The following is a 21,689-nucleotide window of genomic DNA, read 5'->3' as shown; positions in this document are numbered from 1 at the left end:
GTGTGTGATCTGACACGATGTCTACCGCCGGGAACCACCCGGCCTCCCAGCCGGACTGGAACAATCTTGGCGTGCTGCACAGAAACACGCTGCCCCCACGCACCAGCTTCTACCCATACCAGTCCGCAGAGGATGCCCTGTCCTACGACACAACCAGGTCCCGGGCCTGCTGTCTCTCGGGGGACTGGAAGTTCAACCTGTCCAAAAACCCCTTCGAGGCCCCGGAGGGCTTCGAGGACCCGGCCTTTGACACGACACAATGGGGCCAGCTGGCGGTGCCGAGCATGTGGCAGCTGAACGGCCACGGCAAGGGTCCTCATTACACCAACGTCAACTTCCCCATCCCCGTCGACCCGCCGAATGTGCCGTTTGGCGAGAACGAGACTGGGTCCTATGTGAGGACTTTCGAGCTGCCCAGCCACCTGCGGCGCTGCCAGCTCAGGTTGCGCTTCGAGGGGGTCGACGCGGCCTTCCACGTCTGGATGAACGGCAAGGAGATCGGCTACCACCAAGGCTCCCGGAACCCGGCCGAGTTCGATGTCACGTCTCATGTGCTCCAGGACGGGGCGAACACGCTAGCCGTCCGCGTATACCAATACTGCGACGGCACCTACATTGAAGACCAGGTAGGTCCCGCGCCCCCTCGGGCAGAGAGCAGCGTCCACTAACGGCCTGGTGCAAGGACCAATGGCGGATGAGCGGCATATACCGAGATGTCTACCTCGTCGGGTTCCCCCTGGAGTCCCGCATCGAGGACCTCTTTGTGCAAACGAAGCTGGACAGCCAGTACGTCCATGCACAACTCCGTGTCCGGGTCTCGGTGGCCGGAAAGGGAGACGTCAAGGTCACCCTGTTAGACCCGGCCATGTCCGACACAATAGTAGCATCGAGCGCATCGGCGCAGTCAAGCGGGCCCGTCGAGTTCTCGCTGGCAGTGGAAGCCCCCCCAGAAGTGGACAGCCGAGACGCCGACCTTGTACCACCTGGTCGTCTCCCTCGACGAGACCAGCTACATTTCCCACCGCGTCGGCTTCCGCCAGGTCGAGATGAAGGACGGCCTCATCCAGGTCAACGGCAAGCGCATCGTGCTGAGGGGCGCCAACCGCCACGAGCACCACCCGACGTTCGGCCGGTCGGTGCCGCTCGAGTTTCTCAAGCAAGACCTGATGTTGATGAAAACACACAACATCAACGCCATCCGGACATCACACCAGCCTAGCGACCCGCGCTTGTATGACTTGGCCGATGAGTTGGGCGTGAGTACATCTGCGCCTTCGGGACCGGGACTGCATGCTGACTGGTTGACACGTAGTTTTGGGTCATGGACGAGGCCGATCTGGAATGTCACGGGTTCGAAACCATCAGTACGTTGCGTCATGGCCCAGCCCCGGATGCCTAGCTAACCTATCTGCCACCCAGGCGATGCCAAGCTGAGCCCTGCCGAGCGCAGCTTGCCCTTCCGCGAGCGCCAGCTCCTGACCAGGACCGACGCTGCCAAGTGGACAACAGACAACCCAGAGTGGGAAGAGGCCTACGTCGACCGGGCCAAGCAGCTGGTGCACCGTGACCAGCTGCATCCATCCGTCATCATCTGGTCTTTGGGCAACGAGGCCTTCTTCGGCCGCAACTTCCAGGCCATGTACGACTGGATCAAGTCCTTCGACGACAGCCGCCCCATCCACTACGAAGCCGACATCCACGCCGAGACCATGGACATGTACAGCCGCATGTACCCCCCCATCGAGGAGATCATCAGCTTCGCCGAGGACGAGAGCAAAACGAAGCCCATGGTTCTCTGCGAGTACATCCACGCCATGGGGAACGGACCGGGTAACATCAAGGAGTACGTCGACGTCTTCTACAAGTACCCCAAGCTGCAGGGCGGATTCGTCTGGGAGTGGGCCAACCACGGCCTTCTCAAGAAAGACGAGGAATCGGGCCAAGAGTTCTATGCGTATGGCGGAGACTTCGGCGACGTCCCCAACGACTACAACTTCGTCATGGACGGTGTCCTGTTCTCCGACCACACGCCTAACCCTGGCTTGATCGAGTACAAGAAGGCGCTCGAGCCGGTCCAGGTCGTCTCCCACGCGCCAGGGAAAGTTGTGGTGGTCAACCGATACGACTTCATCTCGCTAGATCACCTCGAGTGCGTCTACTGTGTGCTTGATGAGGGCAGACCGACCCCCTGGCCGGCCGGGTTGACATCCCGGCGGGCACTGGCCCGGGTCAGACGGCCGAGCTGACGGTGCCCACAGCCTCGGGCTTGTCGGGCGAGGGCACCCTGCAGCTCGTTTTCCGCCAGCGTGCTGCGACTCTGGCCTTGCCTTTGGGCTTTGAGGTTGCCTTCGCCGAAGTCCCCCTGACGCCCTCACCCGTAGCAGTCGCTTTGGCCACGCCATTGAGCCCTGCCGCCAGGCTGACCATCACGGAGACTCGTACCCTTCTGACCATCGCGGCGGGCTCTACCGTGTGGACGTTTGCTCCCATCCACGGCAAACTACGATCCATCAAGAAAGACGGAACTGAATTCCTGGCGGCAAGCCCGGATTTGACCGTGTATCGGGCACCTACCGACAACGACGCGCCCCAGGACGGTTGGGACTGGAAGGAGAAGAGGCTCGACCTGGCCAAGTCGAGAACGCGTGGCTGCACATGGGGAAGCCCCGGCGACGCCGAAGGCACTTTCGTCGTCCGGGTGCACCAATCTTTCTGCCCCCCGACGCTCTCGTGGTCGATTGACTTGAACATCACATACACTTTCCACTCCTCGGGCTTGCTCCAGATTCGCGCCAAGGGCACGCCCAAGGGAGACTGCCTCCCTCGGACTCTGCCTCGTATCGGCTTCACGATGGAGCTGCCAGGCGAGTGGAACTCAGTCTCATGGTACGGCCGCGGCCCCGGTGAAAGCTACAGCGACAAAAAGCTTTCGCAGCGCGTCGGCATCTACTCGGCCGAGGTGTCTGAGCTGTGGACCGACTACGAGTTCCCCCAGGAAGGCTCCAACCGAACCGACACCCGCTGGCTGAAGCTGGCTCACAGCAACGGACAGGCCATCACGGCCCAGTTCACGGATCTGGACGGCTCCCCGGTCGACAGCAAGCCGGCGAGGAAGCTGTTCGACTTCAATGCCTCGCACTACCGCGTGGCGGATGTGGAGGCCGCCAAACATCCGTACGAGCTGCATAAGAAGAAGACCGAGAACGTCGTGCTGCGGCTTGACGCTGCTCACCACGGCCTGGGCTCGGGGAGCTGCGGGCCGCGTACTCGAGACGAATACGCCCTGTTGACCAAGAAATTCGAGTTCGATCTTGTACTAGAATAGGCACCTACTCATATAGTAACACTGGAGAAGAAGCCAGACTCTGTCAACGTGCTCGCTGTATAAATTGACCCATGTTGAACACTGCCGCCGCGCCCAGGAAGCCCGCCTCGCCATTGTTCGCGCGGTTGCCGTGGAGGAGAGGAGGCATCTGGTTCGGCGGCCTCAGCATGTTCATGAGGAACCGGCCTCCTTCGTAGTTGGGGGGATTCCGGAAATACCGGCATTCGCGCCGATGTTTGCACTGGAGGAAGCTGTTCCGATCATGCGAGTATTCGCCCAGGCACAGATAGCACCACTCGTGCCCGCACACGCCTGCCCGGTGCCGTGTCAGTGCCATATCTGCAACTTGGCAGTCGGATCCGCGACGACTTACAGGTGATATGGTCGCAACCCGTGTACTTGTACACATCTTTGTGGCACCGTGGGCAGGACTTGGTCATCTCCTTTACTTTCTTCTCGGAAGCCTTGTCGCCCTTCCTCTGCCTCCTGGTGCGCTTATCATAGGCCTCGCATGTCTCGCCCTTGTGCCACGGTAGGTCGTGTCGGCTGCACGACGACGCCTTACACGCGTGGCATTTGACCTTGGAACAGTCGGCCTTGTGGATCTGCCCCGCGCTGCAGCGAGGGTTCAGGCACCATCGAAACTCGCGGATGCCAGCCAAGGCCTCCTTGGCCGCTAGTGAGTCGTATCTGAATACGCGTTAGGATCTCGGCATGGCCTTCACCTTGCCCGGGGAGGGGCTGTGGTCGGGGTGCAAACCTCCGGAACGTTTCTGGGTCAGCAAACGCCCTCACGTCTTCAAAGGCCAGAAGACCACTGCACTCGGGGCATTTGAGGCGATCCCACGACACCGCTTCCATGCTCGAAGCGATCCACTGGCCGATGCAGTCTCGACAGGTCGCGGGCCGGTGGTCGCAAGCTCGCGTGATACGAGCCGGAAACTCGGGCACCCCCTTCTCGTCGCTACAGACGACGCAGGTTTCCGTTTCGGGGACCAGCCAAGCCTCCTCTTGGACAAACTGGTCATGTGCACGGCGGGCCAGCTGAAATTCGACGGCTGACCCGAGGCTGACGCGCGAGTACCTTCCCAGCGGCTTTCCTTCCAAGAACAGACTTATGTCGTCTGGGTCAACCCGTCCGCCTTCTCCTGGTGACCCGGGGTGTCGAACTCTGGTCAAGATCTTGTCGTGGAGCCACTTCTTCAGTGCATGGGAGCTAATTCGACGAGTACCGCTGGATGGATGATAGATGTATTCCTCGTTGACCCCTTTCACGACGATGTATCTCATCTCTGCTACTATATCAACGAGCACCGTCTGGCAGAGCCAGGCATCAACGCAGTGAGTTCCCCAGCTGTTCCCTTGCACCAAGCCTCGCCGCAATCCATCCTGAGCAGAGACCACGATACGGCAACTGTCGTCTATCCCCAGGAGTGCTGCGGCATTGGCTCTCAGTTCGCGCATCGTGATGCCGTTTTCGATATTATCCACCAGCTTGTGTGCCTCCAGCGGATTGAGTTCAAGATGCTCGTTCCACAGGAGCCGTAAGCTGTGATCCGTACCACTCTCTACTGCCCTGTAATGCAGCGAGGCAATGATGCTCGGGATCACCCCACCGCGCAGAACATGGCCGTTGTGATAGAAGGTAACCTCGGCGTCTTTGTCAATGGACCCCATGCCATCCCGAAATTTCCGACGCAAAAGGCCGAAATTTTGGACACCCGAAATACACCAAGGGGGATCCCGATCCTGATGTCAGGCCGTGACCCATCCAGGTCAGCAAGCTTGATCTCATGCAAAGGGGCCACCTCATCTTGCTTGGATCGCGGCTCGCGCGGACGATGGTGATGGTGGCTGCTGGAATGGCCATGGGAGTGACGGCCGCGGGGAGGCCCGGTATGTCGATGGGAAGCTGCTGGTGGGCGATGAACCATTATGAAGTCACTTTCAGGCCCCGAGTCACGAAGAACGCCGCTCAAGGCACTTGGGTGGATGGAAGTCAATTCACATTCTCGGGGGGGGAGGTCAATATTGGGCATTTGAAGTGAGGCTCTGAACGATAGCATCTACAGCCTGCTCGAGTGGCCTGGCCTGGCCTATCCGGATCGAAGTGGTGGGTGGTTCTCGGAGGGAGTACATGGAGTACATGCATGCAGGATGGTGTGCATCCCCAAGCCAATCTGCTGCGCCCGGCTTGGGTGTCGGTGTGTGTGCATGTCGTCCGTGGCCTGGAACCATTTGGGGGCGGCCAATCATCAAGCAGATCACACATTTCCAGATGATTCCTCAGGTTTCACTTCAACCCTCATCGGGAAACTCTTCCCGAGGCTTTGACTCGATGGGCTTCTCAACATGGTATTTGGTTCAAGTCACTGGTCTCATCATTATATATTAGGTAGAAACAAAACCGCAATACTAAAACAACCAGTACAACGACAAGGCCTAGATGCTCATTACAAGTACAGCGTCGATACATTCGACGAGTAAACAAGTCCGATCACGGATGCGGGGGACGCCACCGAGGCGCAAATATGTCTCTCAAGGGAGTCGTAGACCTGGCTGGAAGGCGTGTCAGCAGTTAGTTAACCGAGATCCATGTTGTGCAGGGCGTGATTGTCCAGCAGTGCACCCAAGGCGGGTGCCTCTCCAGCATTCCCCGCATCATCGTGCGCTGCGTGCGCTGCGTGCGACGGGTCTCCTTCTTCTTCTTCTTCATTCATGGCACGGCTGATCTTGTTCATCCCTTTACAGGCCGTGTCGGCGAACCAGTGAAGTTCGTCCAACGTAAACTGGTTGAAGTTGGGGGAATTGGCAATCGATAGTCTTCTGCCACCCGGATGTCGGGTTCTTCTGCGTGGAAAAGTAATGCGGAGCACTCCAGTCCCTGGGTTGCATGTCTTGTGGTCTGTCCTTGTCTGCGTACGCCCACACCTGCCCCTCCTCTTCGGGCCAGTACGCGACAGGTGAGCCATCAGGCGCGCTGGGTTGCTGAATGCCGGAAACAACCTCTACGAAACGTTGCTCTAGACTCCGACCGAGGCCCGAAGGGTCGCTCAGATCATAGTCGGGCATGGCGTGAGGCTCTTGCCCTGTGACGTACTGATCGTAACCCAGAGAAGCAACGCGGCAGACACGCAGCCGCAGCTCCATCTGGCGAAGACATGTCGCTATCCACCTGTGATCCTGTGCTGGACGCGTGTTAGGTAGTCCAATCCATAACACGTCATTTGTGGTTCCGGGTGTGTTGGCGTCGTGCACTTTCTTGAGGTACACTTGGTTCAGATAGAGCTCCTTGAGCGAGTCCTTGAAGCACTCGAACATGGAGAGAAGCCCGCAGCCGGGCACCTCGACCCGGCGGAGCTCGAGATAGGTGAGCTGTGAGAGAACCGACTTCGGCGGCTTCCGTATCGTCGGTATAGATCTGAAATGCCAATCGTCGATGGTACAATCGCGCTGCGTAGTCTCCTTGAGGGGCTCGAAGGAGCCGTCGTCCCAGTCCAAGCTTATCAAGCAGAGGCTCTCGAGGTTTGGCGCCTTGCCGATCATCTCCCAGAGACGGTGACGGAAATTGAGGGTTTGCGCCGGCCCTTCCTCGTGTCGCCGCACCGAGATGAGCAGGTTCTCGAGGGCGGAGAATGCGTCGATGATGTTTCTGACATCGCGGGGGTTCCTCCATAGCTTTACGATGGTGGTGTCGGTCACGTTTTCCAGGACGAGCGTCCTCACACGTTCCGATTCTTCGGGCCGTTGGGCGAGGGCCTCAAAGGTATTGCCAAGTATCATAGTAGCAGCGCGACAGTGCTTGGAGATGAGCTGAAAGGGGAGATTGAGACGAACGGCCGAGACGTTCGGGGTGTGTCCCAACAGCTTCCCCAGGCTGTCTCGGTAGTCGACTTCCGTGAAGGAGGCCTCGTTCAAGCAGTATCGGTCTCGCAGAGTCGTGACAAAGGCCTCCATCGAGGGGACGGCAGAGAATATCTTGCTCAGGTAATTGACCTCGCCTGCGGAAAGAAGAGCGCGGCCTCGTATCAGCACGAGATGCATTCACGAAATGAAACAACACGATGTCTCTCACCGTCATCCCTAACCAGCATGAGGTCAAGGTAGAGGGCATGGCACAGATGGCCGATGCGCCCGAGGGCGTCGTCGTCGAGCGGGCGTTCATGCCTGGCTACCTTGTCAAGACGGGTGAACTCCAATTGGAGCGTGCGGAGGACATAGGGCTTGATAATGTCATCGAAAAGGCGGCAGACGGTGCGAAGACCCAAAAGAGAGTTTTTGTCGCCATAGTGATTGATGACGCAATGCTCGAGGATGGAGAGAACGATCTCGGGGGGTAGAATGTTCATGTTGTAGCTGTAGCAGTGGCTGTGGCCGTAGCTGCAGTAGCCTGAAGCTGGAGCAGCTTGTGTCGGAGCAATGAACTTGAGTGGGGGGGGACGTCCCCGAAATAGAACAACACAGTCAGTCAGTCAGCCAGTCAGTCAGTCCACTTGGTCCTGGCTCACAATGTACTTGCGTTTCACCGGCCAAAGAGACACAACCAGCGCCGTTCTCTACCGCCACAACATGCTCTCTTCTATTTTCTATGGTTCCGAGTATATATTCCGAGTATAGATTCCGAGTATGCAGACGTGGCATCCAATCAAAACAAGCAAACAATTATCTATAAACCTTGGTGACATTTTTGGTGACCGTGTGCGAGGCTCGCCATCCCATTTGCTCTATAGTTCCGTAACGCCAGATATCGTGATCAAGTCATGCCCATGCGAGCCTAATGCCCGTTTACACCGTTGGCCGAGTCGGGGCCGAGGACCGCCTTCTCTAGAGCCTGCTGGACGTCCCGCACGAGATCGTCCGAATCCTCGATGCCGCTGCTGATTCGGACAAGGTCGTCGAAGACGCCCACGGCCTCTCGCTGGTCCTTGGGGATGCCGGCATGCGTCATGGCGCTAGGCAGCTCCACCAAGCTCTCGATGCCTCCCAGACTCTCGGCCAGGGTGTAGATCTTGGTAAGGCGGCAGAAACGCTCGGCTGCCGCATGGCCGCCCTTGATGCGGAACGAGAGCATGCCGCCGCCCATACCATCGCGATGCTGCTTCAGGGCAATCTGGCGATGGGGGTGGGAGTCGAGTCCCGGGTAGTTGACGGCGACGACGTGGGGGCTAGCCTCCAGGGCCTTGGCCACGGCCGTCGCGTTGATGCTGGATTGGCGGACGCGCAGGTGAAGGGTCTTGACACCTCGGTGGGCGAGCCAGCTGTCGAAGGCCGAGGGGACGGCACCACCGGCGTTCTGCAGGAAAGCCAGGCGCTGCTGCAGGTCGTCCGAGTTCACGGCAGCGAGGCCCATGACGACGTCACTGTGACCGTTGATGTACTTGGTGACGCTGTGCACGACAATGTCGGCGCCGTGGTCCAGGGGGTTCTGGACGTAGGGGCTGAGGAAGGTGTTGTCGACGACAACGAGCACACCTCGGGCATGGGCGGCCGTGGCGACGGCGCGGATGTCGACCAGACGCAGGGTGGGGTTGCTGGGGGATTCGATCCAGACGAGCTTGGTGTCGTCGGTGATGTGCTCGGCAATGTCGACCTCGATCTGAGGGGTGAAGGTGACCTTGACGCCGTGGGCCTTGGCAACCTGGGTGAAGTAGCGATGAGTCCCTCCGTAGACGTCGCTCACGCTGATGACATGCGAGCCCGAGGCCAGGCTCTGGAGGATGGTGGCAGTAGCGGCGCTGCCACTGGAGAAGGCCAGGGCATGCTTGGCATGCTCGAGGGCGGCGACGGCCTGCTGGAAGTTGTCGCGGTTGGGGTTTGCGCTTCTCGAGTACTCATAGATGCCGACGGGCTGGCCGACCTCGCGCTGGGCAAAGGTGGTGGACAGAGAAATGGGCTCGATGACGGCGCCGGTGGTGGGATCATGAGGTGCTCCGGCGTGGACGGCCAGGGTGCCAAAGCCGTGGGTTGGCGATGGCGCGCGGGGTGGGGTGGCGATCGGCTGCTCAATCGGGACAGTCATGATTGCGGCACAGGACGGGCGGGATGCAAAGAGCCCCGCGTGGCTTGTCTTTTATTGGAAGATGGCAACGGCAATGGCAGTCTTGTCACCCGCGGTCCAGATGGTGCGAGTATGGCGAATGGCTAAGACAAAGTCAGCAACGTAGGTTCGTCTTGCATTATATGTGTTCTGCGTTTTTCTGATAGGCGTCGGAGACGTGGTGGCTCCACCGCATCGCCTGCTACCAGAGGCAGACAAGATGACAGGACAGGACAGGACAGGCAGGACCTACCGAACGGGGAAGATGGTGGCTGGTGGCTGGTCAACAAGAGAGAAAGCTGACGGGCTGTTTCTGTGACCACAGGGCTTATTTATATACGACCAGGAGGAGGTCGACCTAGGGACCAGGTATTATGTTATAGTGGGAAGAGATTTTGTAATCCGAGGCTTGCCGCACAAATGAACTGCCACCCGTGCCCACTAAAGAAAGTACCTTCTATTTATACCTTCCGGCCGACCTCTACTTGTCCATCTCGGCCCCTTCTTGCAGACCGTCTCGAGTTTTTTTTCTCTCCCTCTCCCGACGACGAGATCCATCCACGAGCACGCAATAAGGCGCAAGACTATCCGACCAGCGTTCCCAGGCGAAAATCATGCAATTTCCACCGACGATGGAACGATGAGAAACAGAGTTCCCGACCTGCTCGGCCTACAACGTTATGTAAGCGGTCCGTTTACAAAGCGGGCTTGTTACGTATTACTAATTAAGCCGGTGGATGATTCCTGCGCCATTTCCCTGCCGGACTGCATTGCCAACCAAATTCTGTCGGCCGGACCCTTAATAATTTCTGCGAATCAACAACCGCCATGGAGCCACGACGACTCAGCAGATGCTGCAGTTCTTGCAAGACGACCACTACGTAGCCCTGCTTGCACTCCATGTACAGGGCCATGGCACCGCTTCAATGAAGACATCTCCGGATAGGGATCGGAGCGGGCCGGGGGCCGGGCTTGCGGCGTGGCCGTAGGCCAATGAAACCCAGGAACACCAACAAGGATGGCTGCATTGCTGTTCCGCACCATCCCCGCGAATCCGATGCAATGCGCGCCGAACCGGGGCAGAAGTCCCCTCCAACCACTCTTCCAGTAAAGTTTGTAGCTGTATTCCTGTCGTGTCTTATGGTTCTACCCAGCGAGCGCAAAAACCGTGAAGACAGCGTCGCCATGACAATAATGAATGCCACGCGTGTAGGTTTATGAATGGATGATGTCAGCATGGCGACGGGCTAAGTTATCTCATGCACTGCTTGACCGAGTAATAGGCGTGGCTCTGGTATAAGAACTACTTCTGTTCCGCTGGGAATTCTCTACCTACTAGCACCCTTTTTTTAGCGGCACAGGTATCGAGGCGGCAAGACCACCCCTTTGCAAGCCATCACGACAGGCCTTTGCACCACAAAATCTCACCGTACCCATCCTCGGTTTCGTCTCGCAATGGCAAATTTCACCTGCAGGCTCCCGCCACTAACGTCAACAGGGCTATTGAGCGAGGTTACCCCGCATTCTTCTTTGATCGCCTGGGTCTGGGGCAGTCCTCACATGGCGAACCCGTGAACGAGATCCAGTCCTGTCTTGAGGTGTCGGCCCTCCATGCTCTTACCGCCATGCTCCGCAGGAACAAGATGCCGGAGATCAAGGCTAAGTTTGACAAGATCGTCCATGTTGGACACAGCTTCGGCTCCATCCAAACATACGGCTTGGCGGCCGCTTGCCCAGAGAGCTCTGACGGGGTTCAGCCAGAACCCCCAGCTTCGTTCCATATTTCTTGCTTGGAGATAAACTCGTCGGTGCAAATACCATGGCAGCGCTCGCCAAGTGTCCCGCCGGATACTTGGCTGCCGGCAGCGTGTCTGGTGCACAAGCATGCTTCTTTTCTCCGATCCCCTTCTGTGGTGGGAATTGCCTCCAGACCAACCCTTCCATACCTGCAAAGGTGAAGGATTCCTTCTCAAGCCCAATCTATTTTGACAGCTTCGTTGTACCGGGGCAGGATATGGCCTGAATCTCGTGAGTACTGGTCCTTCTCCCCAAAGAAGCTATTGGTCTAACATAGTTTCAAGAAGTACACCTCACCCACCACGTACGGGAGGATTCTCGACTTCTTTGACACACAGGCGTCGTCAAGATATTGTTATGGTTACTGATCCGTTGCCGCGCTGCTTACCCGTTGCACGTTAGTAGGCACCGTGACGTGGTGATATGCAAAGTCCGGTTGCACCAAAAACTTAATGCTTTGCCCGCATCTGAGTGTACATTCCAAAACCATGCCGTATTCTTCACCTGGAGCATGGCTATGGTCGTAGCGAAAAAGAATTGTTTCGTGTATATGACTTAGACAGATTTGGAGTTCTCCCCATAGTTGCCACCCTTAACCGCCTCTTCGTCAAATTCCTGCGCACTGCTGCCATCGTATGCAAGTCGCACGTCCGTGATAGTGTCACCCACCTCCATCCAGTGACTACTTGTGGCAGGGATAGGAAACAGGCGGCAGAGGATCCAGTAGAGACCCGATGACACAATGAATCCGCAGAAGAAGTTAAGATTAAACTAAAAGCTTTGTAAGCAAATGCCAAGCTGAGGAGGGGGGTTGTGAGAATGAACAGATGGATGGGCCGGCTCACAACATAGGTAGCACCAGCAGGTACATCTCTGCCAACGGCACCAGCGAAGCCAACGACATTGATGAGGATGCCACCAATATAAGCAGCATAGGCACGCCAATTGATACCAAATGTAAAGAAGTAGGGACCTGATTTGCGCGCATCGTAGAGTTCCTTGACTTCCAGGTATCCCTTTCGAACAAAATAATAATCGCAGCACATGACACCCGCGATGGAGCTAAGGAAGACCGAGTAGGCGCTGAGGTAGGTTGTGAACTGGTTGCTGTCCGTCAGGAGGGTATAGGGGCACATGGCCAAACCCACAACTGCGCAGATATAACCACCTCGTCTGATGTTGATGAATCGCGGCAACAGAGCTGTCATATCGGTACCGGCTGACACCGAGTTGGCCGCAATGTTGGTACCCAGCTGTGCCAGGGCAAAAGCTGCCGCGATGACAAACACGCCAAACCGTTGAGCGGAGCCGCCATCATCGATGAACCTCTCGAGCAACTTTAAGGGATCCCAGATCGGCTCACTTCCTGGATATATGACTACCGACGAAGATGAAACGATGATTCCAATGAAGCTGGTAATAGCGAAGCCAATGGGAATCGTGAAGAGTTGTGACCAGAGAGCATCCCGTGGCTTGGCCGCAAACCTGGTGAAATCGGGGTCGTTCACGACCAGGGTAGCAAAGTTGGCGATGGAGGACATCACACCTGCAAAATTTAAGCATTTACATACTAATACGGTGGCCATTGTAGAAGGCAGGACACTTACCCTTGACGAATTCCCAAGCCAATTCACTCCCATGCTATTTGGATTCTAGTTAGCCAGGCGAAAACCGCAGACAGGCCAGCCACCAGAGCTTACCTTTTTGGAGGGTTGGCGTATGATGGGACCTACACCACCAGCCCTGACAATGGCCCAGATAAAGAAAGCGATACCAGCACATGGTACAAAGTAGGCCTTGACGGTGAACAAATGGCGGATCTTGTGGACGGGGAACCAGATGGCAGGTAATGAGCAAAACCAGAAGATGAAGAACGAAACGTAATCAGCAGAGGTAGCCCCCGAGTTCTCGGGGAAGGTATTCGGGATGGTTTTGCGATCCTGCCAGTTTTGCGAACGGGGTCAGCATCCAGGCTAGCTTCGAGTGACAAACACCGATACGGACGTGGCAGACTTACCCACGAGAGCCAGATGGCGCGAATCATCAAGTAGACGCAATGCCCGCCAATCCACGACTGGACACCGTACCACACACAGGCCATGGCGGCGCGGTTGAAGACAGGCCAGAGGCTGCCCCAGATGCCGAAGCTAGATCTGCCCACGACCGGGAAGCCGATGTGATACATTGCACCAATCCGGCCGGTCGAGCATACAAAGCAGCCGGCAATGGCATAGCCGATCCACACGCACAGCCATGATTGCCACCAGGAGAGTCCCCCGACGATCATGGATGACGAGATCATCCAGGTGTTGATGTTGAAGGAGTCGGCAATCCAAAAGCCCACAAAGTTCCAGGGGCCCCATTGTCGGCGCTCTGGCTCTACTGGCTTCAAGTCGTTGTTGGTCAACTAAAGTATAGTATGTCGTATGATTAGCTGCAGGTTCCCTGGCGCTCAAGCGTACGCATAAAGTGTAGCCAAGAGCAAAAGGTGGCTGTGACTTGCCATCAACTGTGCTGTGGTAAGGCCATCCTCGTTGTCGACAGCAAGCTTCTCAGCCCACTGCGCGAGCCGGGTGCTGTGAAGCTTCTGCATGACGACGACCTGTGTATGGTGGCCCGGCAATCAAGCAGGGTGACGAGGGCTCAGTAGGATCCAATGGAGTAGCAATAGAGTAAGAGGAACGACTTTCTCATAACAGAGAATTTTGCACGCAACCTCGGGCCTGGGCCGTCAAAGATGACGTACGGTTAGCCGAAAGTTGAAGCGAGCGGCAGGGGCATGAGAGGCCTATTTGCTATTTGCTTGGTGAGGTAAACGGCGAGGGGCTAGCAAGATGTTGCAATCGTCTCTGCCTATCTAAGCAAGCTGGGGGCAGAAAGACAGAATTGGAGGAGAAGAAACTAAATGGAACAGTCGTCTGTCACGATGGAGGGCGCTGCAGTACTGATAACCCAGCCAGAGCTCCCACTCTTGAATGGAATGTACCGTAACCACCATCACCCCCCCAATCTTTCCTCTCGATATGGTATGCGGTTGGTTGACGGTGACTGCAAAGGTTAACAAAGCCAAGGTACTGCCATGGCCTGTACATGCAGCCGGTACATGGACGGGGCGATAAGGAATGACGCCTCCCCCACACGTTACCCAGGCGTATATGTAATGCAATTGCAGGCGACCTTCTGATCAATCAGTTAGTTATCTACCTGGAGGATTTCACAGCTAAGTCAATTGCCTCCCTAGCTCCTCCGTAGTCGGCATCTCCGCAGCATGTCTGATCGTCAGGTCTGATCTGCAGGTCTGATAGCTAATGGGCCTCGCAAGCTGCCGAGAAGGGGAGAAGGCATTTCCAGCACAAAGGTACCCGACAGAGCTGAGCAGTGAGCTGGACGGCCGACGGGGAGGATGGTGGATGGGATGATGATGAGACTAGGCCTGTCGAGAGTACATACGTGCATGGGCTGATACGGAGGGGGCCAACCATTACCACATGCGGAACTAGTCGGTCTCGGTATCCCCAGCTTATCTCAGGAGACCCTTACCACTTACGACAAGGGCAGCACGAGCCACTCGTAGATAATTGCTCGATTCTATCGAGTAATACTCGCTTCTTCGTGAGAACATATTAGTGTGATTTGCGATGTGACATAATTGCACAACTAATTACCACCAACTAGACATTGCAACTAATCCCAGTCCTTTCAACTCCTACTGATTACAACCCCAGCAAATGAATCGTACATTTCACACCATGCCACCATCAAGTGACCCTGTAACAAGTAATTCCGTGGGCTCGTGATCATGTCGTTATGTCCTCTCATAACCTCAAGGCATACATCCTTACCATCAACAGATGAATTCCAAACACCAAGGAACTCGGGCATCGGCAGCCGGGAAAGTCCAGGTGTCAGCCGGACCCCACGCCCTACATGCGAACCCGAAACAAGTACCTGAGGCGGATCTGGGCAACGTTGTATGTGATATACTCGTTGTACATCAGATAGGCGTTCGGTACGTTGGTCGGGCCTGGCGCCGCCGCCGACGTGTCCGGCATCTTGACACCCTCTAGGGACGGGTGGACACACCCTGCGTCCTTCCACTGGCTTGGTCCTGTCATGCCTTGGCCCCAGGTTGACGACATGCCCTTCGCCTTCGCATCCTCGCCTGCACTGTAAGAGGCGTCTGTAAGGACGTGCATTGGGTCTCCAAGTTCTGCTTCGCATAGAAGCAACAACGCATGGCCGTTGGAGATTCCAGCACAGCAGTAGTTTGCCGATTTGGACGACATATCAGCGAGATAGACGCCCTTGCCGAACATGTATCCAGATACAGGTGCTTCTGGCGGTGCAATCCGAAGACCCTGACTGAGGATTCCACCAAAGTTTGTGCATCGGGACCCGTGCCAAAGAAGCCTTCTATCCTTTGCCGGGCCGGCGAATTCGCTCTGCTCAAAGCGGTCCTTTTCGCCCTGTCGCTCAATCCGGAAGATCTCGGCTATCTGGTAATCGGCCTTGTGGGTATGTCCTCGTGTAGCCATAAGATAGGTTGCCAGTTCCTGAAACTCGGCACTGTCCCGCTTGAGAGGGCTCATCTCTTCCATTCCGAGCCCCTGGAATTGCCGGTCTAGGAGGTTCATCTTTTCGGTGTCTTTGCCGTCGGCCTTCATGATGCCAGAGGCATCTTTCATGTCTGACAAGCTCTCAAGAAGTTCTATTTCTTTCTTGAGCCTATCATTACTGCTGATTACTGGGGGCCTTTGTCTACCGAAGGCATGAGGTATCAGGCTGAAGAAGGTATTCGACAGAGCCTCGGTGGCTTCGGGATACGCCATACCGTGGTTGGCCTGGGCCAGTGCTGGGTTGTCAAACAGCTCCGACAGGTCCTTGAGGGCCTGGAAGCCGCGGAGGATGGTGGTTTTGCTGAGTTTTCCGAGAGGAAGCTTATTGACATCGTAGTTCAGGTCGTTCATTGTGGCAGCGAAGTATTGCTGGTTGAAAATGAGCTCCATCAACTCCTGGATGGCCGGGTCAAGCTTGGATACTGGGGCTTGCTTGATGACGTCGCCTGGGGCCTTGTCGAGCTCGGGGTCCTCCTTGACAGGGTCGTCTTCCTCGCTCTCGGAATCGGGGGCGTAACTGCGCTCGATGAAGGTGTATTTCTTGGGCTTGGGTTTTTCTCCTCGGTCAGACCAGGAAAGACCAGACTTATCCTTGAACTTCTTGTTGAAGTGACTCAGTGCATCGTTCAAGCTGCCATCGCCGAGTTCAGCACTCTGACCCCCTTCACCAACTCGACCCCAGCGGGTCCACGTCTTGAAGCTGCCAGCGGCGTTGCGGAGAAGTTGGACGCGGTAGAACTTGTTGTTGTTACTGGATGCGTTGGTCTGGTTGAGCGAGGCATCGTAGATGATGCCGTCATCATCAATATAAACCTCGTAATTGTGAAGTGTGCACATCTCGTCGACTGGGATGTTTAACTTGGCCTCAGGTTTGGCGATTTGAGCTTCGCCGATGGCCGGTGTCTCATCCTTGGGCTCGACCTTCGGCTTGGACTCTGCCTTTGGCTTTGGCTCTGCCTTGGCCTTTTTGCCTTTTTGGCAGGCGGCGGCTGTTGCTGCTGCTGCTGCTGCTGCTGCTGCTGCTGCTGCTGCGGCTGAGCATCAACCGACTTGCCCGCGGCAGATCGCCCACGGCGAACATTTGCTGGGGCGGACACTGGTGCAGGTGCTGGTGCAGGTGGTGAAGGCGGTGCGGGCGAGCTGGGCTGCACAGCAGCTGCCTTTCTCTTCTTGGGTGGCATGGTGACTTACACCCCAATTGGGAGGGGTTGCAAGGCCAAGGTGGTGTCAATTGGGTGGTGAGCCTGTGCAGGTGTAAAGCGCTCAACGACAAGGTGACGAGACAACGGATTGATCTGATTAAGGTTGAAGGTGATGGGAGGGAGCTTCGGTAGGATGCTTGGAATGGACGCGACTTGCAATTTAAATATTGACGTCGTTACTTTCTGGCTCTGTTGGTCGCAGGCAGCAACGACCCTTGATTCTTGGCTTGAGCGCCAGGCAGGCATAGCGCAAACCCGCCCGGCCGGCAGGCAGGCAGGCAGGCAGGCAGGCAGGCAACAGCCCCTAAATTGTTTTATAGAAACCATCCGACTTCTCCTGCGCTTTTCTCCTTCCTGCCCACCGCATCGACACCTTCGCCATGGCGTTACTTCTGACGATGCCCTTGGAGGTGTTGCTGTCCATCTCGCACTACTTGCCTACCGCAGATTACTGCAAGCTTCGCCAGTCGTGCAAGCATATCGAGGCTTCCCTACACTCTTCATTCGCCAAAGAGTACTTCTCCAAGCGCCAATTCATATTGACGGAGTTCAGCCTGTGTGCTCTCGTTGATATTTCCAGGTCCAAGTTCGCGCCGTATTTGACATACGTCATCATTGCTGCGGAACGACCAGTATGGGGAAGGCCGCATCTAACTCCAGCCGTCGACAACGCCGTCGAGGCCACGAGGAGAGGTCGGATGCGCCAAGAATACGCCGACCACCTTGACTTGATAAGTCTCGGTCAAGACCTCGCAATGCTGGCCGACGCGTTTGCCCACCTGCCTAACCTCCAAGCAGTCGGGATCCGGGACTTCAATTCCCGTACTCGTTTCCGAGACCACCCCCAGCTTGAATGGAGAAGTTACGGTGCCAACACTTACTACCAACACACCGGCCTGCTCCTGGCTAAGCCGGGTCCGGGTCCTGGCACCTTTATTCATGGGCCGACGCCATTGAATGTGGACGACTGGCCCCGTTACGAAGCTCGGCTGTTTACTGGCCTGCTCCACGCCCTGGGAAAGTCTGGATCGAAGCCCGTGAGGTTTGAGGTCATCCTAAGACAAATTGGTCTTTTCGACATCGCCTTCAACGTGCCCCGGTTCTCGGAACCTATTATTAACCCTGTGCTCGCCCGCCTGGAAACGCTGTTCCTGGATCTAAACGACGACCAGGTTCCCGCCATGACAACTTCCGGTACCAATTGCAGTTATTACTTCCTAAGGGTTTTCCTTTCGAAAGTCCCGGCTCTTTCGACTTTAAGACTCAATTTTCCCGGCTCTGACCACCACAGAACCTGCGAGTTCCTGTCGTGGCTTGCATCCCCGCCAACAAATCCGATCAGAGGACTTCTCGATGTCTCCCCTCCATCACCGGTTCTGTTTTCTCATCTAAGGCAACTTGACCTTGGCAAGGCTTCGATCAGTATTGACGTCCTCACTGGACTGGTGAGAAAGTATGACGGCCTACAGGGCCTCCAGTTTTACAGAGTCTCCTTGACGGGAACCAATGCATCCGACTCATCTGCGAAAATAAATCTCTGGGCCAAAGCTTTACGCTTTTTCATTAAGCTGGAAACCCCTCTTACGAGCATCACGATGGAAAGGGTTCTCCAAGACCATCCCTCTTCTCACCAAACGCTCGAAGTCCGGTTTAATGACGGCACCCAGTCGAAGACCTGGAGAGGGAAGGATAAAGCGACAGGGCTGAAGGAGTTAGCCGATAGCATTGCAATCGACTGGCCAGCAGACAACTTAGAAGATGATTCCGAGGACGAGAGTATGGACGACGAAGGTAAGGACCCATTGTTTGATGCCATCCCTTCAACAGAACCCTTCTAATGCCGTGCTTAGACTCCGCTGATGAGTTAGATGACGATGAAGGCGATGATAACGAGTAGTATCCTGTTCGTAAACATTCGAATAGGTAGGGATATGATATCTATATAGTCACAGGCTATCCTGTGCTGTCATGTTCAGAGACGTATACAGTTTTGATTCTGATCGATGAGTTCTCACCATCGGTCAGTATTAGGGCGTATATATGGCTCTATGAATTGCATGACCTTGTCGGAGAAAGCGTTATTTAGAACCCGTCGCTTACGGGCACGAACTTCAACAGTAGCGATATTCTCCGTGCTCTAAGTACCTCGACACAAGCCCACTGTCTAGACAATAGCGGAATGTTGAACACGCGTATATTACTATGAGCGTAGGTATTACTGACCTTGTTGCACATATAAGCACATGCAGGATAGGGGATGGGGCTTGTGTATTTTGACAAACCCGAGACCGAGATATCGAACACGAAAGAGGGAAGAGGGGGAGGCGTAGCAGCCATGTATGGAGGATAGCTGGAGGATAGCTGGAGGATGGCTGGGGGATAACTGTACTTTTCCGAAGATGAGGCTTAAACGAAACGATGGGCATCACAGCCTTGCAGGACGAGACTTGGTAATGCTGCCATTCCACTACATGTCCATCAAGTATGTCTATCTTGTCAAAGCGCCATTGGTCACCTGGCTCTCGTGGTTCTGCGTTGGTTTCGAATAAGCCTATATGTGATATAACGCTTGTGCTTCTTATGTTGACTCAATTAGATTGGCTGACCTATGGAACCAGGGACAATGTGAACAAGGGTGAATCAGTAACTACCTAAAGGCACAGCTTCCTCAAGGCGCCAGAAAGACTACCGGTAAGGGTCAAAGGCCTAGCCAGTAGGGGAGGCGCATTGGGAACTCGGACTAGCCATAAAATGTGTGCAAGCAGGGCTGCAAACTGATTTGCGCCTGCCTTGGGATTATAGACTATCTATGCAATCGCCCCCGTAGACCTGAAAATGCAATGTGCTGGGTCGGAGGCCAGGAGACCCCTATAAAAACGCCGTTACCCATGTGATTGACGCCTCTTTATGATACCGTGAAAACTCCGTTGGGATGCAGAATCCTCGCAACATTCCCGAAAAGCAGCCTCGAAATCGGCGAGACAACACAACTCGCTAGATACATGCAAAACCTCGAAACCTAGCATCGGAAAAGCCGCAAAAGCCGGTCGGAGCATTACCGATAGCCGGCTCGCTGCCTCTTCTCTTCTTTCTCTCTCTTTAGTTTCTCAAGAAGCTGCTCTTCTTTTCGATCCTCTAGTCTGGCAGCCTTCTCTGCCCTCGACTCCTCGGCGTAGATGTCATCCATACCGGCCTCCATATCGCTGGAACCATCTGAAGCGTAGTCATATCGGTGCGCGTATGGGTCATCATCGTCTCCGTCATCGACCACGAAGTCGTCCAAATCTTCATCGAATTCGTCGTCAAAGCGGTCGCGGCGACCAACTTTGGGTGGAGCAAGGAGTCCTCCGGGAGGGCGTCGTGACGATGGCCCCTTCGCAGCACTCGTGGATTTTTTGGTGGGTGGAGCAGCGCGTGCTGTGCCGGAGTAGCCTGTCATAATCGGGACTTTCTTCTTCTTCTCGGGCGCATCGCTGCCCGAGGAGGTAGGCCGACTCTTACTACCGCTTTTAGCATCACCAGCAGCGCCGCTTCTGGGTACAGGTCGAGAGCTTTTCCCCTGCAAAGCACCACCCCGATTTGAGCCCGTAGTGGCTGTTCCGTTGGCACCCGGTCTTTTCACAGCCTTGGCAGTCTCCCTTTCCTTCTTCGGCAAGGGTTTCTCGAGCGCCTTGTGCTGAATAATGCCTGCTTTGGGCATGACTTTTTGAGCCTTTGCACCTCGGGCCATGATCTCGGCAAAAGAGCCTTTCTTGGGAGCCTTGGATGGCTCTGAAGCGCTTGCGGCAGTGGGCGAAGGCCTTGCTGGAGCACTCTTGGAAGAACTGGACGTCGAAGACAGCTTTGGTCGCTCCGTCAGGTCTTTCCTGGCGAGTGGGGGCACGCCAGACTGACGATTCGCGCCAGCGGTGCCTGTGTAAGGTTTTGAGCTCCCAGGTGTCGTAGAGGCAGATCGTTGTCCGGCCTGAGATGAAGAAGGTTTTGTGGTGGGATTGGGAGGCCGGCTGGATGTTGGGGATGGTTTTCGGGATACCGAAGACCGCGGCGGCGCTCCATTCTGTTGGGTTCTGTGGATCTTAATGTTTGCACCATTGCTTGCATCACCATCGGCTTTGCGCTTCAACCCTAGGGAAGTAGATGTCCTGACGGTTGAAGGCGTGATGCTGGCGGTGGTGTTGGCGGTGGCCTTCTCGCCGGTAATCTCGGCCAGTAAATCAGAAATCTGCGGAGAACAGGGGTCAGAAGTTGCACGATTGAAGTGTCGGGTTCTGCTTTGCCGTCCCATGCCGTCAGGGCGACAAGAGCAGGGTCTACTCACGGGCATCTTGATCAGCCAGCAACTGCAGTGCTGTATCGGTTGGATTGGAGAAAGGCGCAGGATGGATGGGGTTGCTGTCAGACAGAATCGTGTGCCGGGGGGCATGATAGGAAATGTAGTCATGCGTAGTGGCTTGCGCTCACTAAAGATAGCGCGACTGTTCTGTTTTCGGGTTGGAAAGTTGGAATGCGGACAGAACAGAACGGGGACAGGGTCGAGACCTGTGGTAGAGGATGCAGCGGCCGTAAAGGAAGGGTGCACGCGATGCCGAAACGGTGGGCGAAGGGAAGTGAAGGGAAATGGAGTGGTTCGGAGTGAAGATTGAAAGAAAGAATCCAGGTTGTTCTTATGGACACCCGAGCCGACTCTCTGGAGATAATGGAAAAGAGGGCCT

General features: G+C 55.9%; 9 protein-coding genes across 9 annotated transcripts; 2 read left to right on the top strand and 7 right to left on the bottom strand.

Annotated features, from left to right (window-relative positions):
• Nucleotides 1-17: 17 nt before the first annotated feature.
• Nucleotides 18-3,325, top strand: PG998_000878 (uncharacterized protein; the record flags this gene model as incomplete). The annotated part of the gene is made up of 6 exons (XM_066867696.1): nt 18-626; nt 683-880; nt 936-1,256; nt 1,313-1,364; nt 1,420-2,102; nt 2,180-3,325. The coding sequence occupies 6 exons, from the start codon at nt 18-20 to the stop codon at nt 3,323-3,325; spliced, it is 3,009 nt and encodes a 1,002-aa protein (XP_066736111.1).
• Nucleotides 3,326-3,368: 43 nt separating this feature from the next.
• PG998_000877 (uncharacterized protein) lies at nt 3,369-5,074 on the bottom strand (the record flags this gene model as incomplete). The annotated part of the gene is made up of 3 exons (XM_066867695.1): nt 3,369-3,637; nt 3,699-4,015; nt 4,086-5,074. Coding segments are annotated over 3 exons (1,575 nt in total), but the record flags the coding sequence as incomplete, so codon positions are not given.
• A 996-nt stretch (nt 5,075-6,070) lies between these two features.
• Nucleotides 6,071-7,674, bottom strand: PG998_000876 (uncharacterized protein; the record flags this gene model as incomplete). The annotated part of the gene is made up of 2 exons (XM_066867694.1): nt 6,071-7,326; nt 7,401-7,674. The coding sequence occupies 2 exons, from the start codon at nt 7,672-7,674 to the stop codon at nt 6,071-6,073; spliced, it is 1,530 nt and encodes a 509-aa protein (XP_066736109.1).
• Nucleotides 7,675-8,099: 425 nt separating this feature from the next.
• On the bottom strand, nt 8,100-9,344 carry PG998_000875 (PLP-dependent transferase; the record flags this gene model as incomplete). Its single annotated transcript, XM_066867693.1, has 1 exon — nt 8,100-9,344. The coding sequence occupies one exon, from the start codon at nt 9,342-9,344 to the stop codon at nt 8,100-8,102; it is 1,245 nt and encodes a 414-aa protein (XP_066736108.1).
• Nucleotides 9,345-10,918: 1,574 nt separating this feature from the next.
• On the bottom strand, nt 10,919-11,143 carry PG998_000874 (uncharacterized protein; the record flags this gene model as incomplete). Its single annotated transcript, XM_066867692.1, has 1 exon — nt 10,919-11,143. The coding sequence occupies one exon, from the start codon at nt 11,141-11,143 to the stop codon at nt 10,919-10,921; it is 225 nt and encodes a 74-aa protein (XP_066736107.1).
• Nucleotides 11,144-11,714: 571 nt separating this feature from the next.
• PG998_000873 (uncharacterized protein) lies at nt 11,715-13,752 on the bottom strand (the record flags this gene model as incomplete). Its single annotated transcript, XM_066867691.1, has 6 exons — nt 11,715-11,930; nt 12,005-12,705; nt 12,767-12,800; nt 12,860-13,099; nt 13,177-13,566; nt 13,663-13,752. The coding sequence occupies 6 exons, from the start codon at nt 13,750-13,752 to the stop codon at nt 11,715-11,717; spliced, it is 1,671 nt and encodes a 556-aa protein (XP_066736106.1).
• Nucleotides 13,753-15,082: 1,330 nt separating this feature from the next.
• Nucleotides 15,083-16,856, bottom strand: PG998_000872 (Poly polymerase 2 ADP-ribosyltransferase 2; the record flags this gene model as incomplete). Its single annotated transcript, XM_066867690.1, has 2 exons — nt 15,083-16,800; nt 16,826-16,856. The coding sequence occupies 2 exons, from the start codon at nt 16,854-16,856 to the stop codon at nt 15,083-15,085; spliced, it is 1,749 nt and encodes a 582-aa protein (XP_066736105.1).
• A 501-nt stretch (nt 16,857-17,357) lies between these two features.
• On the top strand, nt 17,358-18,874 carry PG998_000871 (uncharacterized protein; the record flags this gene model as incomplete). Its single annotated transcript, XM_066867689.1, has 2 exons — nt 17,358-18,768; nt 18,828-18,874. 2 exons carry the CDS (start codon nt 17,358-17,360, stop codon nt 18,872-18,874), a joined length of 1,458 nt encoding a protein of 485 aa, XP_066736104.1.
• Nucleotides 18,875-20,032: 1,158 nt separating this feature from the next.
• Nucleotides 20,033-21,301, bottom strand: PG998_000870 (uncharacterized protein; the record flags this gene model as incomplete). Its single annotated transcript, XM_066867688.1, has 2 exons — nt 20,033-21,199; nt 21,296-21,301. 2 exons carry the CDS (start codon nt 21,299-21,301, stop codon nt 20,033-20,035), a joined length of 1,173 nt encoding a protein of 390 aa, XP_066736103.1.
• Nucleotides 21,302-21,689: the final 388 nt, after the last annotated feature.

This window comes from Apiospora kogelbergensis (genome assembly GCF_038363985.1).
Source record: "Apiospora kogelbergensis strain CBS 113332 chromosome Unknown utg000001l_segment0_segment0, whole genome shotgun sequence".
Lineage (NCBI taxonomy): Eukaryota > Fungi > Ascomycota > Sordariomycetes > Amphisphaeriales > Apiosporaceae > Apiospora > Apiospora kogelbergensis.
Note: the sequence above shows the minus strand (reverse complement) of the source record. Positions and strands in the feature narration are given on the sequence as shown.